Genomic DNA, 18,856 nt, shown 5'->3' on the forward strand with positions numbered 1-18,856 from the left:
GGAATTCCCATATAAAGTCTGAACCACTAAACAGTGGATACTAAGTTTCCCAATTCAATGCTTCAAACGCAAAGTGAAAGCAGTGTAGTCAATTCATTTAGTATTCATTTACTGATGATTACATGTATACACATGCACATGTAAAAAAATAATAAAGCCTTTAAAGTAATAATGACTACATATATTTTTAAGTGATAATTACCTATAAGTAATAATAAGATCCATAAACTATAAAATACAAAAAATAAAATTAAAAGAAAAATATTTGGAATGCATTTTTCAAATATTTAAGGTCGTAAAAATTGTGAAAATAATCTAAGGTAAGAATGCGTTTTAAAACAACATAAGCAAATGATTCAAAACACTTGCTAATAACAACCATTCAAAAAATATTTTCCCTTAGATTAATATCTAACAAAAAAAATATGGCACCACACATGAACAAAGTAGGCAAATAGAAAAAATAGAAGTTGCCCCCAATTAAAGTTGGTTTGCAGTATAATGTGAAAATCATTCTCATTATTAAAGGAAAAAAATTCATATCAGTGAACAGACAGATGGTGGATCATAAAAAAAATTTAAAATAAGACCAACAAAGTACCTAAAGTACAGTATACATGCATGTACATGTGTAACCTGAATAAGGATCACAACACAGTCAATCCTTGTTATCTCGAACTCAATTCGTCCGAAATTTTTTTTTTGAGATATCCAAGGATTCAAGATATTGAGGGTGTAAAAACCTTAAAGAAAAAGTGCTTGGGACTTCCAAATCACTTTGACATATCCATGGTATTTGAGATATCTATATTCAAGATACAGAAGTTCAGCTGTATTTCATTTCAAAATTTTTGTTTGCTAAAGTTGTAAAGGGCTATAATCGAAACTTTGATTTCATTTTTTTAAAAACAAGCTAATAAGGAACTTATATAACATGACTTAGTAGCAAAAAACCATATCAGTGGGAATAACTTCCACTGTACCAGGATACTGTAATAATTATTGTGTATTATTAATTCTGAATGTAGTATATCCAAACGTTTTGATTCACAGGGGATATCTAGATGAAAGATAGCATTACAAATTTAACATAAATTTAACAACATCATAAATTTCTGCATTTACACTAGTACCCTCATTTATATCAATAAATTAAAAAATGTATGTCTGACAGTCTCAACATTATACATATATAAAAACAGTTATACACTTGTGGAATGGTAATTTGATAAACCACTTAAAAAGAAATAATTCAGTGCAAAAACAAGATGGCAACAGATTATAACTGCCACAGTAGTTTTTCTTCCAAAGAAGTCAATAAGTATGGCAATTATGCTTGCCCTCCTCTCTTCACTTGCTTTTTCAGGAGCAGATGATAATATGTATGTCATTAAGGACCACATGATGACGCCATAGGACCACATTATTGACATTCGACGTAGGGAAGCTGAAAAATATTAAAAAAAAACATTATTAAATGTAATTTTTTTCCCTACTGTATGTTACATTAACATAGCCAGTAGAACAAAAGAACACAACATTTTAGCAGCAACATATATTTAATAGGTCTAATATTTCAGAGTTGTCTTTCTTTGTGCATGTTGTAAGTTAAAAAGTTTCACTCGTTTGGACAAAATGTAATGATTCATTTAATTGTGACTCCTTTGATGACAAATTACACTATATATAATAACATCTATCTAGAAATGTTAACATATACTGTTGGTCTACACATACAGTAAAAATCTGGCAGGGCGAAAAGTTTTCTTTATTAAAAGATTCTCAAAATCCCCTCACCCCACCAGCCTTATTAAAGCATCACAATCAAAAGGCACTGAAAGGGAATAGTGATCACTGTAATACATATATTTGACTACAATATATATACAACTTACAAAGATATATATCGCTTTCAGATCTAGTGGCAATGTAGTAAGACCCCTGCAGAAGAAACTGTGTAGAGGTCCCAATAAGTGCATCATACAACCTTAACCTCCTTGCATCAATGAAGGCTTGTAAAAAAATGTCTTGGTTTGTGTGAATTTTCTTGCTAAACCATTTACTCACAATGTCCACATCCCTAGAATAAATAAAAGTACACATTAACATTTTTCTGAAAATTATTTTTATTTTATGCTTTGAGTTACTACATGTACCGAAGAGAAAGGGAAAAAAGTATTAATTATCAAGAGTCACTATTAAGACAAATTATATATATATATTTATATATATATATAAAACTAAACTCTCACCACCCTTCTTAAACATATTTAAGACCATTTAACATGTTGTAAATATCATTTTTCCATTCCTAGCAGTTCAAAAGTTACAGAACACTGTAGCTCTCTGAAAAAAAGAATAGACCATAGAGCTACAGTGCCACCCATAGAAAAAAGGGAATATCTATTGCTCACAAAAAGCTGTGCTTGGTTCTGGATTAGTTTCACCTAATTGTTACCTCAACTGCACAAAAGCTTGATTTAAAAAAAATTCCTTATATCTTTATCGACTTCTCTTGTAGTTTACATTTGGGTCTTGCGACCAAAAATAGCAGCATATTTAGGGGCATTTTTGATGGTCTCAATTTCAGCCCCAAAAGGGCTTTTAACAATGGACAGGGGAATGATTTGATATGGAAATACTGTATACAGGGTTATTTTCGCCCCATGCTATTCACCCTCTTACACTTGCAAGCAATTTTGCCCCATTTTAAATTCACCCAATCACAGTTCTACTTAAAGAATTATAATGTGTTCTTTGAATGCGCCCCGTTTTAAATTCGCCCACCTGTGAGTAGGGCAAAAGGGGCGAAAATAAAATGGTGTCAAAACTTTCCCCGTATACAGTAGTAAAAAAATATGTTAGGAACGCACAGTTAATAATATTTCGAGATGGCAGTTTAACTATATAGAAAAAAATCTCACAACAGCATACATTTTTTATGCGCAATAAATACATGCATAAACTTTTTTTCAATGGGTTGGACTGTAGTTCTCTAGCCGTCCATGCCAATTTTTTCAAACCAGTGAGCTACAGATCTGCAGCTAAAAAGATGCAGAGAGTGTGACAAACAGTAGGAAGATAAATAATTGAGAAGTCATCCCTGATTGTCCATTTGATTAGTAAATGACACAAATATTTAGGAAGCCAGTTTTTTTTTTACCTTTGAGTTATTTTTTCACATAAACGTGATAAAATTGTAATAAGACAGGCACCTAAGCACATGGAAAGAGAAACAATTCAGATTTTGATGTAGGCCCTGATTAGTCATCCCCCTTTTTAACATTTAATTTTTGTGGTTACTAATGAATTACTATGTACTATCTGAAATAAACATCATTGATAAAACATGTTGTCCTCTGTCATTTCCACTGTGACTTTGATCTGAACAATTAAAGTTTATTTTTAAAGAAGTAAGAGCCATAAAATGCAAATTGATACTGTCCTTTATGTCCATTTATGTTAAATCCCTTTCTCTTAATTGGCAGTTAGAGATCAACAGTCAATATCATTCTCTCTTAAGACTTCTGAAGAGTCCACGAACATAATGAATTGACTAAAACCTTAATCAAGGCTTAGCCAATAAGCTTGTCATAGTTGGAGAGGAATTTAACAGTCAAAGTGCTCGGACAACTGACTCGTCACTCCTAACCTTTCAGATTTCTTTTTTTTTTTTGAGTTTTGTTATATAGGAAAACTGATATGTACATGTACTCAACTGACTTATCCCATTTCTTTTGATCACATTAATGTAGAGAAATGCTACAACTGTAAAATTTTCTCAATGGTACACGGTTCAAGAAGTGATAAATACCCATTCAACAATAATCAATTTTTAAAGTCTCTCTTCTGCATCTGGTTTCTTTTGAGAAGTCACTGAATTGGGATAAAGTTCATCAAGTCAATGCTGGTCTATTGATTTCGAAAGAGAGTGTACACTGAATCCAAAACCTCTTTCTATTTTTACCAAAAGTTTTTTTTTAAACAACCAACTTGATAAAATCCTGTTAACAGCTATAGCTTCTACTGACAACTACAGAAAATTGCAATGACTAATGAAGTGCTGTACATATGTACATGTAAACACTATGCAGTATTTTCTCCCAAGAACCGACTACCTGTCAAATTGACCACTTCAATCAATACAAATACAGCTTAGAATTTTATTGTTGGAAGGTCCACAGTTTGTTCATAAACTGATATATATAAGCCTGCAGGCTGCTACAATTGATGTCTAACCCTTTACTTTGAAATAAAGGGAAAACACTGAACACGCATGCTTACCTTGACAATCCTGGGATCAGAAATCTGGCAAGAAGACAAAGGAAGTACCCAGGAGGAGATCTGGATAATTTTCCGTCCTGAATCAACCAGTATGTGCTCAGGCATCCTGTAACTAAACAGGCAGCTATCATAACGGACACTGTAACATTGAACTCGTGGTACATTTCTCTCTTGTGGTACTCAGTGGCCAAAATAATGTCACAGTCGAATGACACCAAGAATAAAATGATGGCGACAAGTGATGCAACGTATCGCCAGTTATTATTGAAAGTATCTTCCTCATGTTCATGTTTTTCCTCCACGTCCATTATTTTTTCAATGAAACTACAGTCTTGTTATCATCGCGATCATTAGGGAAAGAAAAAATTCCTGCATCTCTAGGTTCACATTGTTTACTCCGGATATTGAGAAAGTAATATAAAAGTTGAGGCATAAACCGACTAACGACCAATTCGGATTACTCTATGAGAATATTCTAAAAACTTGTCTGACCCATTTAAATGATAACCTATATCTTAACAAATTTTCAAAAGAGGTAATTTACAATTGTACCCAGACCCACCTGTACCCCTTTCCAGAAACGACGGCCTTAGTCTCAGGAACTTGACGTGATTTTAATACATGTATTAGGTCTGGGGTTATACTTTTATTAGGTAATGGGGTGATATATATTTTTTTATTAAGAAAGATATGTAACACAAGTGCCTTTGGCCTTCGTGTAAACATGATAAAGTTTGTACCCCGACAAAAACGGTCACACATTTTCGAGTAAGTGTACACTCAGGAAAAAAATGAATTACCTACATGTCCATGTTCCTATACTTGCAAATAGATCCTCAAACATATAGATTTTAGTCGTTAAAAATGTATTACCCATGTGTATCTCATCAGTACCGATCATATTTTAGGAATCACCCATATCATGTTCATGTATCCTAGTTCCTCAGATTCAGAAATTTTATTCCGTCACTCTTTAATGGCTTTATAATTACTTTCTAAAAAATACAAGTAGTAAAACTTCCAATGATTTTTATGTTTATAAAATTAAATTATACGGCTTCGCCTCGGTCAATATTGATATTTTTCTGGTGAATAACAAACCATATTCACCACCGAAAGAGTCCATAATTGTATATTTTAAAATTACTCGATTTCTGCTATATTTAGGCTGTAGGTCAAGATCTAGTAAATGAAAAATGCCTAGAAAGATTTCTCAAATTTGAGAAAAGAGTGCCTTTAATAATCCATTACAATTATAGTTCAATAAATCAAGGTGTATCTGGATTCCGGACATAGTTTTAAGGTAAAATCAATGAAAAAATTTTAATATGCCTTTTTCATTGAAAAATTTAAAAAAAAAATCAGGTATAAACATGAGAATTTTCTCCATCTCAGAAAAAGGAAATGTATCTTTATTGCCTATACAGTCTCTCGGGAAAAACTGTTTTTCATATCTTTTCGACCTCTTCTTTAAAATGATATTACATATTTTCCCTGTCCTGGGATTATTTGAACATTCTTATATATAAGCTTAAGGACAGACGAGACCTTCCTTGAATATCTTATTTTGTATCTCTTTGTAACGTGCCAAAAATATTTATAATTCTTTTTATCTTGTGATTTATAAACTTTTTTCAAATTGCTTTAAAAGATACAAACACCAAAAATTGTGATTCAAGAAATTTGAGTAATATCAAATAGGATTATATAGGAAATACAATCCTCTGGTATTTAGCAAAATTGCCTGGTAATGCATCTCAATTTTTTTGCGAGGAGACATGTTAATGTCACTCTCAAAATCTTGGGAAAAATTATATATTATGGCGGAACGTCTCGTCTGACCTTAAGGTATTCTGCCCATTCAATGAATTTTGTTGCACAATATAAAGTAATGTTATATTACTCAATATATTTAGACAATTATAAATACTATGTAATAGATTTCAGTTAGGGGACACAGCCAAACATTTTCAGTTGTGGGGGGAGGCACTATGTACCAAGCAAAAATTCCTTGACAAGCAAAGGAAAAAAAAGTAATCAGACGTTATTATTGAAAGGCAAAATATTTGGAGCCCCCCCCCCCCCCCTCCCATGAGTTCGTACGGCCATGCTGTAAAGATTGAATATGCCCTAAATTATGATTTTGGCCTGTCCTTGTAGAGTTATCTCCCTTTGTTTTTCTATTCTAAAAAAATCTATCCAAATATCCAATTAAAAAAATCTTTTCCAACTGAAATGTTATTCTTAATAATAAGATTTTTCACCATGAACTTTGTTTGCATTCTTTGTATTTATTTTTTTTTCATTATTATCATTTTAAAAGTTAACTTATCTTCATAGTTCTCAATGCAACCTTCGTTGATTAATTACTCCTTAGGTAATAAGATGTATATTTTTGAAATTTTCGATTCTCTTGGTAAAAATGTTTTTGTTGAATGCCAGAGTAACTTACTGTATGTAATATAGACCTAGTATGGATGGAATACCTTAAGATTCGTCTCCTTTATCTTTAGTGTTTTCAGAAGAAAAAATAATGAATTCACCAATAAAAACGTTTCCAATACATTTAATATAAAGCAGTATAGAGAAATGTCAATGTCAAAGAAAACATTTATTACAGAGAAATGTTTTTTGGTCATGTTTTGATAATTTAATAAATTACTCGCGTATTACACGTGCAGTAAATTTTGATTCTGAAATCACACATTATCACTAGGTTTGTACACATTTTGCATCTCTTCATTGTGATTGCATGTACACGTACGCGAAACTTTAGGATGACAAAGTGTATAATACATTATCATGAACAGAGTACATAGCACAACCCCTGATGAAGCCACAGATATTGTGGCTATATATACCCAGCTAGACTTATCTACGTCACCCCAAAATACAAACAGCGCCACCATAACAGCGTTTTCTACATGGAACAAAGAGTAATATGCTATGGCAAGCACTCGAGATTTGTCTCGACTCAAATTCATGAAGGATATGATTTGCACAAAGCCGATGAACACAATGAATAAAATGTTGTGTAATGTTCTTTTATAAGCCTTGACATTTTTGAAAAATGCAACAGTTATCATAACCATCCAATGGAATAGAACACCAAATATTACGTAGTACGGACCGTTTCCTTCGATTGATATCAACATCACAATGGCTGTAATTCTCGGTCCGATCTCGAACACTCGCCAAAGGAAGTATCCTACAGCTCCACAGTATGTGTTTGCTTTCAAACCGGAAGTTGCGTTAAAGATACGCAGTGCTCTGTTGTATCCCGTCACAGACCATGCCAGACCTGCTAAAGACGATGCTATGGTAACAGCTCGCAGAATTTCTGTAATTAAACAAAATTTGATTAATTTAAATAATCTCTAAGTTTTTATGAAATCAGTCTTGCTTCAATAGATATTAAAGAACACCTTTTTAATCATACATGTCTATCAAAATAAATTTCGAGTTTTTGATAATAATTTTATAAATATTATTAAATATTCTTTCAAATTCGAACTTACATGATAACTATGATAGATGCATGTATAATGAAAGACCCTTTAAAGCTACATTGAAGGAAATGATATATAATCTTGTTAAGACACTGTCACGATTCCTGGAAAATTATTCCTATTCAACTTTAAAGAAAATTACGAATTTAAGATTCCAGGGGGGTGGGGGTGGGAGATACCTATACACTTCAAAACACCTAGATTTCAGTCCTATTAAATGTAAAAGTATGAAAAAAATATTTTGCTAGAGTTGATATTTTCAGTTTGTATTTAAAAACACATTAAGAGTATTTTTTTAAGTTTTCACGCATTAAAGTATTCAAAAACAGATCTAGAACTTTTAGATTTTATTAAAATAGTTGGATGCAACAAGTGTAGTACATTTTATGTAGAAATAAAAAAAAACCCAGCAAAATATTACTTATGAACAGCCGATAACTGCTGTTTGACAATGATTTCAAAAGACAACACAACATTTTGCTGGAGACTATAAAATATATAGTGTTGTCAAATCGGACGATTTTTAGTAACCGGTTACTCGCTTACTTTTCCGATCGAGTAACCGGTTACTCGGGTGGTTTTTCTTTAGGCCTCAAACATCCTTTTTCGCGGTGTATATACTGAATGGTAACTGAAATACATTTTATATATGTAACATCGTTACCATTTCTATATAAATCATCATTTGTATATACCGGTATATATAAAACACAAATGCACTGCTTATGAACTTTATTCTTAACAAGCATTCTGAGAGTATTGCATTAGCAATACTAGTCCCCTACCGGCAAGTGTAATCTGGTTCCCGTTAAAAATTGAAAATGCCATAATTCCATCAAAAATCAATGAAGCGGAACGAAATGTATACTTAAACTATAACTCATCAAGGTAAAGTCACATACCAAAAATTAGCTCAATATCTGCAAGCGTTTAGAAAAAAAGTGCGGAAAACCAAGTGGGACAGACAGACAGACAGCTAGACAGACAGACGGACGGACAGTCTCAGAGGAAACCTATAGTCCCCTCCGGTTTCACCGGTAGGGGACTAATAACAAACCCACAGTATTAAATACTAGTATCTTCTGAATAATATTTCCTCGAACACCCCGTAATAGTTTGCTGTTTTGCGGGATGTCGTTTATATAATATATCGCTTGTTTCAGAGTTAATTTTCAATTTTAGGTGGTTTAGCATATTCGGTGTCCGACCCGTGCATGTTAATTCCCAAAATATGTTACACCTTACGGATTTAAATTCAATCATTTTTAAAAATTATTTTGATGCATATGGCGGCGTCCTCTTTAATCTTGTACTGCGGACTAGCTCAGATTTGTGTGGAGTAATTATAATGAACTCAAGCCTTCAAAACTTGTATACCCCTTGGCAATGAAAGCCGCCTATTAGATAAACTGTGAAATACTTATCAAAACACATTGTTCATATTTGTAAAACGCTAGGTCTATAGTCTATTGTTAAATGACAGTAAATAAAATAAGGAAAATTAAAAACAAAATTACACTTTTCCCTGCTGATTTAAACATGTTAAAATGTAAAAATTTATATATCCGAGTAACCGAGTAGCAGTTTTACTAACCGATACTCGCATCGTTCGACGGTTAACCGGTTAACCGGGTACTCGTTGACAACACTAAAAATATACAAATAACGGAAAGAGAATAGATATATATCCCTGGAGTTGTTGGTATACTAGTACATGTAGCCATCTACCTATTCCCCGTTCCATCATAAAATTGACCAATTTTAATAAAATTTCAGCTTTGTTCATTCTTTGATGGATCAGTTGATTTCGAAAAATTAATATTTATAATTGAAGGAGAAATACACGCTCTGGCACAAATAAACATTTTTTCCCCTTTACTTACGTAAGTGTAATTCTTCTTGCGGCGTGTCATGGATAGCAATGTAAACCTGGATGATCAGCTGAGGAGCGGATTCAAAAAAGGCGTCGAACATCCGTAGAAAACTGGCATCTATATCATTCTTTATCATTCTATTGTAATGTTTCTTTTTATCAGTGGATCTGCGACTTAAGAATCCATGTTTTAAGTAAGAGAAGTTTCTGAAAAAAGAACACAGTGCTTTAATCGTATCGAATTTGGATAAGATGAGACAAGGACTGCGTAAAGAATAATTGCGAATGAATAACGTATCTAGATCCTAGTATCTTTGAATTTCACCTATAACAGTGTATATATACTTTAGAAGTAAAACATTTTAAAGTCACTGACTAAAGTTCTTGAATGTGAGTTATTTAAGGGTCTCCCTGTGATCCAAAATGGCACTGATTTTAAAGCTGCGATACACTACCTGATAATGGTAGAAAATGGGAAGGCCACAACAAGAAACAAAAACTTTCCAACTTTTCCTACAGGTCCACTTCCGTCTTGTAAGTACCAAACCGTGCTTAAGGACCCTGCCACCAGAAATGACGCAACCACAACCGATGACGTGAGTGCACACTCTACCATTCTACCGTGATTTTTGTATTCCATAGCTAGAAGAATGTCCGTTACAACGTCAAAGACAAAGAGTACTATTGAAACAACGACACCAAGAAAGTCCAAAATGGTAAATGGATAGATTTGGATATTGTTTTTATCATCTATGGCAGTGTTATCACCCGAGTTATCAATAAGTGTGATGTTTTCATCTCGGAGCCCCACCATATTTCTCAGCATAATTTCTCTCCTACTTTGATCACTCTCTCCATTTTCTCTCGATTTCTCGCCGACATCGACACAATCTACAGGGTCCACAGCCGGATAACTTTTATGTTGTCCGATTAGGTTGTCCTTCTCACCTTGATTCATTTGTTTTGCACGAAATCCAACCATATTGTCTACTTCATCCTTGTTCCCTGTTTCTTGTTTCTTTTTTGATTTTAACTCCTTCATTGTGTCACAATTTGTCTGTAATTAAAATTTAGTTTGGGGAAAGTCTCATGGAAATATTTAGCGAGTTTCGTTTTAGAACTATTTCCTACTGTAATCTATATAAATCAGTTGTTTAAGATTAGGGGAACCTATGAATAGATTTGTATACCTATATTATCTGTACTGCCCCACTGAATTCAATGTTGACAACAAGATTGGGATTTAATGTCGAAATTTAGATTTCGTGTAGTTTGCATTAGATTTTAAATTACAGACACTCCTATCTAAAAACATATATTAGATATATTAATTACTATGATAATCAGTTTCGTACTTCATATATACAGTGCAATGTCTCTATAGGTTTTAAAAACTTTCATATCGCCTAGCTTGTTTATTTATATAGGACCAGAATAATGTTTTAATCTTTCAGTGGCAACTGCGCTGCTTGCACAACTACTAGTATACATGTATTTGATGTTTATTTTGATTGGGAAGTTTCATTTAAATTGTCTGAGCCATCTGTGAGAACTTCTGCAGACAAAATTAGGTTGAACAATAATAATTATATGTTCTCCGACCTCGTTCAGGATGATATGATAAGAAGTTCAAAAGAGTTGTTTTTTTTTTCCAAATAGTTTAAAAGCATTAATTATATCCTTTGTACATGTACATAGAGACATTATAAAGGTTTACTTTTGATTGGTTATTTAATTCATAATAATTCTTTCCACAGAAAAATGGTATAATTAAGGATAAATAACACAAGTTTTTATAAGCCCCCGTATCGAAGATTCGGGGGTATATAGTTTTTGCCCTGTCCGTCCATCTGTCTGTTTCTCCGCAAAAACTTTAACCTTGCCCATAACATTTGATTGCTTGGAGCTATGACTTTTATATTTCACATGTGTATTCCTTGTTTCAAGACCTTTCTTTGGGTACCATCATATTTGACCTTTTACCTTCACCACAACTTTTGAACAGTTGGAGCTAGGGCTTTCAAATTCCACAGGTATATTCCTCGAGACAAGACCTTTCTTTGGGTGCCAACATTTTTGATCTCTTGACCTGGAGTTTGACTTGCATTTGAGAAACTTTAACCTTCGTCATACGGGAACATCAGTGTTTCACAAACACATCTTGTTTTTTCAAATATACCAGCAATATATCTAATAAATTTATATTCATATAGATGACTTGAGTAAAGTTTGTCAGAGTAAGTATGGAAATTTTGTAGGATTTTGTAATAAATTAATGTCATAAAATGTGACCAAAATTTTGTGTAGATTTATATAGAAAATGGTATAAAGTCGCATATTTAAATACCAAAGAAAAGATACGATTTCTTCATATTTTAGAAATTACTATTTTAATTATGTCATTTCTATTCAAAATAAGTAAAATAATTACATAATTATATCAATCCTTTTTTTTTCTTAGCTATTCATAATTGAAAATATACAGAATTCTAAACAAAATACACTGTTATAGGTTTAAAGAACTTCCAAGCGACTGAGTGATGACAATTTAATATAAGCTGGTTATAATAACAATCATGTATATCATTGCTATGAAAAGATTCGCAATGCCAAACGCATTTCTTGAATCCTATTAATTCTATGAATTATGAGCTGAGTATTTGTTAAGAAGATTCAAATCTACTATTAGCACATTTATATTGATAACATGGGGAAGTATAACAGGAAATGCCCTAGTCCTGAAAAGTACAGTAGTCCTCAGTTCACCGATACATGTTCGTATTTACACTGCCTTTGAACTGATGCACTGCTACGCTTGCTCTGCTAATTCTACGTCTCCATTGCCACTTCTGCATGAACGTGCTACTTTGGGGTGACAAAGTGTGTAGTACATCAGCATGAACAGAGTACATAAAACGATTCCAGATGAGGCCACTGATACTGTGGCTAAATATACAAAACTGGACTTATCTACGTCACCCCAAAATACGAACAGCGCCACTATCACAGCGTTTTCCACGTGGAACAAAGAGTAGTATGCTATGGCAAGAACTCGAGATTTTCCTAGGCTCAAATTCATAAAAGATACAATTTGCACAAATCCGATGAACACAATGAATAAAATGTTGTGTAGCTTTCTTCTATAAACTCTCACATTTTTGAAAAAAGCAACAGTTATCATGATCATCCAATGGAATAGAACACCAAAAATTATGTAGTACGGACCGTTTCCTTCGATTGAAATCAACATCACAATGGCTGTGATTCTTGGTCCGATCTCGAACACTCGCCAGAGGAAGTATCCCACAGCTCCACATTTCGTATTGGCTGCCAAACCGGAAGTTGCATTAAAGACACGGAGTGCTCTGTTGTATCCCGTAATCGACCAAGCCACGCCCGCTAAAGAGGATGCTATGGTGATAGAGCGCAGTATTTCTGTAATATGGAAACTATTTTATTTTATTCAAGTTTCTGATTTAAGTCAACTGACACATAAAATTAATAGGAATACTCTCTTTTGCATATGAATGACAGGAGAAAACAATTTCAACAAAATACTAGGGATGTCGACGAATAGTCGACTTTTCGACTATCAGTCGAATGGACCGACGATCGAATAATGAAACGACATTCGAATATTATCATAATTAAATAAATGCAATAAAAGAGTGATAACGTGATGGAATTCTCATCACAAAATTGAGAAACCGTCTTTCCTCAGAGACAGTCGATAAGAAAATTTTCCTCAACAAAAAACGGTTGATTTTCCATGTACGTATAGAAAGTACAGTAATTATAAGTGCTTCACTACTGTCGCGTACTGCGGGAATTATTTATCAGTAACTGCCTGTGTTGTTTTTGTAATTAATTACCCATCAATTTACTAGGCTTTGTTTGTAAAATTATAAATTGGACTGGATCTTATACCATGTACCAATTATTTTTTGTTATTTTAAGATTGCTCAAGCGCAAGGAAGAACCATAACTGTGACATGTTTTGACACTTCGATAATTATCAAAACAATTCGCTTACATTTTAAACTGTATAAGGACATTTTGATAGCCAGAGCAAACAATAATCGAATAAGCAGTATCTAACTGTTTAACAATTTCACAGGCACTTGACATGTGGATAGTTTGAGATTAACCCCCCTCCCTCAATGTATTTCATAATAATCTTTAAAAAATATCTCCTGGCAATTTTTTTTCTTTGCTTACTTAAATAAAACCTGGCTGCATGTACAAACCCAATTATTAATTCTATTGACGGGGAAATCATACATTTTGGAAAATTAGGTTTTGAAATTCAAATAATCATGCTCTCCACGCGTTACGTTGCATAAATTTTGATGTTACTTTTTAAATAGATTTAAGTAAAAGGGTTTCTGAATTATAAATAAATCATGTACCAGTGAAGTTTCAAATACAATTTTATTTTCAGGAAATGTTCCGAATATATTCGACTATTGTTCGAACAATGCAATCGAATAATCGACGAAGGAAAATAAATATTTTGACATCCCTACAAAATACATATCATAATACAGATGTCTCCAGAATAGTTTGAGCATAAAAAAATTCGCGGGTTGAAAGTTAACCACTGCCATATTCCTTTCGGTAGCAAACCACTCAAAATGCCAATCTGCAAAACATATAACTGTAATAAAATCTAGAGGAACTGTGAGCACTGAGCTCACACAATTATACCTCCGCCTCCCATATATTTAAAATGGCAAAGTCCATGTTTTTCAACGAGAGACACGAAATGAGTATCCGATCAAAAAGTAAAATAGGAGGTCACAACGGCACTATGTAACAAAGATTATGTGAAAGTATCATTAAATTAGGAGGAGTTGCGGATAAGAGATGGGTTCCTCTCAAAATCATTAAAACATAGGTAAGGCAAATTTCATATCATATTCTTTTTTTAGTTAGTGTACATCCCAAGATCAATATCCATGCAAGTTTGGTTTATGTACGACTTATAGTACTTGGAAATAGACCTGATCAAAAAACGTTTATCCTGTTTACTTATCAAGAAAATTTTGGTCAGTTCCAACATCCAAAGTGTGTCTGGAAGTTTTTATCCTTAGATGCACCATCTATGCAAGTTTAATCATAACAGGCCATAATGTTATATATATAGCTACTCCAAAAAAACTATCCTGGTCACTCCTCAGGAAAATGTAGGTCAGATTCAGAATCCAAAGCAAGTCTGGAAGTGACCAATCCTAGCTACATCATCCATGGTAATTTGGTTAAAATATGGCTTAAATTCAATCATGTGGAAAAATCTAGGTCGAATCCAGCATGCGAAGCAGGTTGGTTAGCATACATCCCTAGATGCATCATCCATGCAAGTTTGGTCAAGGTAAGGCTTATAGTTACTTGGGAATGGACATGCTCCAAAAACTTTCACATGGTCACCCATCTGGAAAATCTAGATGAGATCCAGCACCCGAAGCATGTGTGGTAGTGTCCATCCCTAGATGCATCATCCATGGGCTTATATTACTTGGGAATGGACTTGCTCTTAAAACTTTAACCGGGACGCCGACGCTAACGCCGACGCCGGGGGTATAGCATAAGCTCATCTCGACTTCGTCGAGGTGAGCTAAAAACGGCATTGTCTATGTTTTGCTATTGGAAACTCGAAATATGCGTCCGATCAAAAAGTAAAATAGGAGGTGCACAATGGCACTATGTAACAAAGGACGTTCAGACAGACGGACGGACGACTAGACTTTTCAAGCGGGGGGTATAACAATGTGCGTAGTAAGAATTTTTTGAAATGGGAAAAATTGCAAAGACATTAGAGAGAGAATCAACTGGAAGCATTACACACACTGAATATTAGTGTCGGGTAAACATTGGAGAAGTAAATCCATATTTAATACAGAGATTAAAGTGGTGTTCTAAATTTTTCATTCCAAAGAAAGTAAAATCAAGAAATCTTCGGAAATCAAACCCTAGTATAAATCATCACTCTGATAGGATCTATTTATGAACCGGGCCGAAATTTTAAATTTTCCTCTAAAAGTAATTGTAAGTCCACAGAAAAAAGTTTTTAAAAAAATAACTATTCTGAGATATTTTCAACTTATTCGTATTAACTATTAAGTCAGTTTAGCTACTATATATAGTTCAACGTTAACTGACGTTTTTCTTACCTAAATACAAAGTTTCTTAAGGCGGGGTGTGGATCGTAATGTAAATCTGGATAATTAGTTGTGGAGCGGATTCAACAAAGGCATCAAACATACTTAATAAGCAGGCATCCGATCTGTCCTTTATCATTCTGTTGTAGTGCTTCTGTTTATCAGTAGACTTACGACTTAGATAGCCATGTCTGATGTACGAGACTTTTCTGAAAGAAATTGGAACATAATTTATTTGATTTTCAGTTTGACAAGAAGAAAATGACCAAACAAGAGGTTCACGGTTACAATACTCGCATAATTCACCTTTAATTCTCTCTTTTTGAAAAATAAATAAACGAAATGTATACAGTATATAAATGGAACCTCTAAATGTCGCTTCCAAGTTAATATTCCGTGATTTTATAAAATAAATTTTGGAAACAACTTTTTAGAGGTTTTATTTAAATATACATTATGTATCTACCTGAAAATATTCATGTTTCAAGGAAATTAAAATGACAGTCCAACTATGGACAAAAAGTATCCCAGATGAGTTTTACAAGTTACGTAAAACAAGAAGAGGGTATTTTTGATGATAGCATCCAAGTACAGTTTTGGGATTACAGGCATCTGGATATTTCAATATGTTTACCTAAGAATCGTAGCAAATGTAAATGCTACTATGATGAAGAGAGTCTTCGTTATTCTTCCTTTAGGTCCACTTCCGTCTTGTACATACCAAATCGAACTCAGTGTTCCCGCCACCAGAAATGACGCAACCACCACTGATGACGTAAGTGCACACTCCACAGTTCTACCATGATCCTTATATTCCAGAGCAAGTAGAATGTCGGTGATAACGTCAACTGCAAATACTGTTATAGAAACTGTAGCACCAAGAAAGTCCAAAACGGTAAATGGATAAAGTTGAATGTCGTTTTTGTCACCTTCAGCAGTGTCTTTCTTATCAATGATTAGGGTGGCTTTTTCATCTCTGTTCCCCACCATACTTCCCAGCATTCTCCTCGGCGCCTTATAATCTTTAAATTGATCACTCTGCCCATTCTGTGTCGTTGTTCCGCCAGAATCGACACAGTCCTCAGTTTCGTTGTTCTCATCAGGATCCTTTTGTTTTCCACGAAAACCAACCATATTGTCCACTTCATTTTCCTCCGTCTCAAATGTCTTCTTCTTTGACGTCTTCATTTTTGATTTTTAGTTGAAAATATTATTTTATCCCTCCTGCTTAATTTTTTAAAACAAAAGTGGAAATTTCGAGAGTATACTTCTGTTTTCAATTCTTTTACTGAACCTGAACTAGTCAAAGGCGCTTTCATATGCTTGCATCTATTTATAGGCTAAAGTACATCAACTTTTTAAACTGTTAAAAACTCTCAGATGAGTGTACATAACGTATAAGCACAGTATATGTAATGTATATATGTTTTAACATACTCGAGCACATTCAATTATACCCAAATTAACGTTATGTGGGCTTACACTGTAAACCTATAGGGTTTAGAACGAACATTTCATTTGAACAGTTAAAACTTTGAATATGTATTTATATCATAATTATTTTAGTTATTAATACTGAACTGATCAGTGACAGTAAAATAAAATCAAATTTGTTAAACCAGGATGTAAATTAATGGTGTACCAAATACAATGACTGGAAAAATAAAGAGTATTAACTCTACTATCAATTAAAACATTTTTGTGACGTCATTCTTTTGTTTCTACAGTCTATAATATAATAATAATAATGTCCTTTATTTATACAGGATAGCACAATTAGTTTGGAGAACTAGTTTACATTGTGGTCCTGAAAACGTTTATAACAGACAGAAAGAGTATGTACAGAAACAAATAAATATTATAGAATATGAAAAAAAGCGTGGTCTAATAAAAATAATATTTACACATGATATAATGTAAAACTCAAGTCTCATATTTCAAAGCATTTACTGGTCTAGTACAATATTATTTTCAGGAGTACAGTATTATATCTAATATTGTACTCCAAAATAATACTGGACTGTGTGAAAAGGTTGACGCACCTAGCTTTTAGACAACGAATGAATAAGGCCACAAAGAGACAAAAAATACATGTATTTATATTAATATATAGAAATCAACATCTCGTAATCCAATTCAAGCTATACAGAAATCAATTTAACATCTCGTTATTCAATTCAAGCTATATAGAATCCAGTTCACGCTATATAAAAATCAACATCTCGTAATCCAATTCACGCTACATGTATATAGAAATCAACATCTCGTATTCCAGTTCAAGCTATATAGAATCCAATTCACGCTATATAGAAATTAAGATCTTGTAATACAATTCAAGCTATATGGAATCCAATTCACGCTATATAGAAATTAAGATCTTGTAATACAATTCAAGCAATACAGAATCCAATTCACGCTGTACAGAAATCAACATCCCATAATCCAATTCAAGTAAAGAAACTTCCAAAGTAGGAATATCCCAGAAATACCTTTATACTAGGGTCACTGATTGTGGAACTACCGGTATGGAAGCACATTTAATATAATCGAGTTATCACTTATTATTAAATCTATGTTATTTCCGAAATCACATCCAAATAAATCCACGTAAAGTGGTTCACTCAAAAGTGTTAGCATTCAGGGGAAGAAAAAGCGACCTGAAAATATAGCCCATGTAACTTCGAATTTTTCACAGAAAATTTAATTTCAATATATATTTCATAATTAATTTACTTAAAGATGTGGCGCTGTCGATGTCCAAGGGACAAAACGACGCTTTCCTGGAATATTTGCCTATGATCACTAAACATAAACTTTATCTGTTAAGAAGAGGATCCTTCACAATACTCTCAGAATCGCTTAATTTTATGAAATTGCTCAGCTCTTTTCAACGTATCCGTAGAGTGCCTCAACGATAAATATGATTGAGGTTCAATGAGGGTTTTTCATGAAAAAAGCTATTAATCCCGTCTTAAACCCATAAGCGTCCCATCCATCTGGTTTGGTCGCCGTACCCAATATCGTATTATGAC

At 33.3% G+C, this 18,856-nt stretch overlaps 3 protein-coding genes across 3 annotated transcripts; all 3 read right to left on the reverse strand.

The window, feature by feature from the left end:
- Nucleotides 1-232: 232 nt before the first annotated feature.
- On the reverse strand, nt 233-4,619 carry LOC133202439 (uncharacterized; the record flags this gene model as incomplete). The annotated part of the gene is made up of 3 exons (XM_061338256.1): nt 233-1,447; nt 1,896-2,080; nt 4,285-4,619. Coding segments are annotated over 3 exons (765 nt in total), but the record flags the coding sequence as incomplete, so codon positions are not given.
- Nucleotides 4,620-6,983: 2,364 nt separating this feature from the next.
- On the reverse strand, nt 6,984-10,708 carry LOC133202842 (XK-related protein 6-like). Its single transcript, XM_061338717.1, has 3 exons — nt 10,122-10,708; nt 9,677-9,873; nt 6,984-7,624 (listed from the first exon to the last, which is right to left on the reverse strand). The coding sequence occupies exons 1-3, from the start codon at nt 10,706-10,708 to the stop codon at nt 6,984-6,986; spliced, it is 1,425 nt and encodes a 474-aa protein (XP_061194701.1).
- Nucleotides 10,709-12,464: 1,756 nt separating this feature from the next.
- Nucleotides 12,465-17,012, reverse strand: LOC133202843 (uncharacterized). The gene is made up of 3 exons (XM_061338719.1): nt 16,459-17,012; nt 15,930-16,033; nt 12,465-13,101 (listed from the first exon to the last, which is right to left on the reverse strand). Exons 1-3 carry the CDS (start codon nt 17,010-17,012, stop codon nt 12,476-12,478), a joined length of 1,284 nt encoding a protein of 427 aa, XP_061194703.1. The 3' UTR covers nt 12,465-12,475.
- Nucleotides 17,013-18,856: the final 1,844 nt, after the last annotated feature.

The sequence above is a fragment of the Saccostrea echinata genome, unplaced genomic scaffold (assembly GCF_033153115.1).
Source record: "Saccostrea echinata isolate AGI-Se365-2 ecotype Australia unplaced genomic scaffold, CSIRO_AGI_Sech_v1 ptg000047l, whole genome shotgun sequence".
Taxonomy (NCBI): domain Eukaryota; kingdom Metazoa; phylum Mollusca; class Bivalvia; order Ostreida; family Ostreidae; genus Saccostrea; species Saccostrea echinata.

Bases quoted from the DNA above. Each gene is read 5' to 3' on its own strand.
- LOC133202842 (XM_061338717.1), bottom strand. From the start codon at position 10,708: ATGAAGGAGTTAAAATCAAAAAAGAAACAAGAAACAGGGAACAAGGAT. The intron at 9,874-10,121 runs GTAGTGTATCGC...TTCTTTTTTCAG, and splicing joins CCATTTTCTACCATTATCAG to AAACTTCTCTTACTTAAAAC. The intron at 7,625-9,676 runs GTAAGTAAAGGG...GTTTAATTACAG, and splicing joins GCAAGAAGAATTACACTTAC to AAATTCTGCGAGCTGTTACC.
- LOC133202843 (XM_061338719.1), bottom strand. From the start codon at position 17,012: ATGAAGACGTCAAAGAAGAAGACATTTGAGACGGAGGAAAATGAAGTG. The intron at 16,034-16,458 runs GTAAACATATTG...AATTTCTTTCAG, and splicing joins ACATTTGCTACGATTCTTAG to AAAAGTCTCGTACATCAGAC. The intron at 13,102-15,929 runs GTATGTTTGATG...TCCATATTACAG, and splicing joins ATCGGATGCCTGCTTATTAA to AAATACTGCGCTCTATCACC.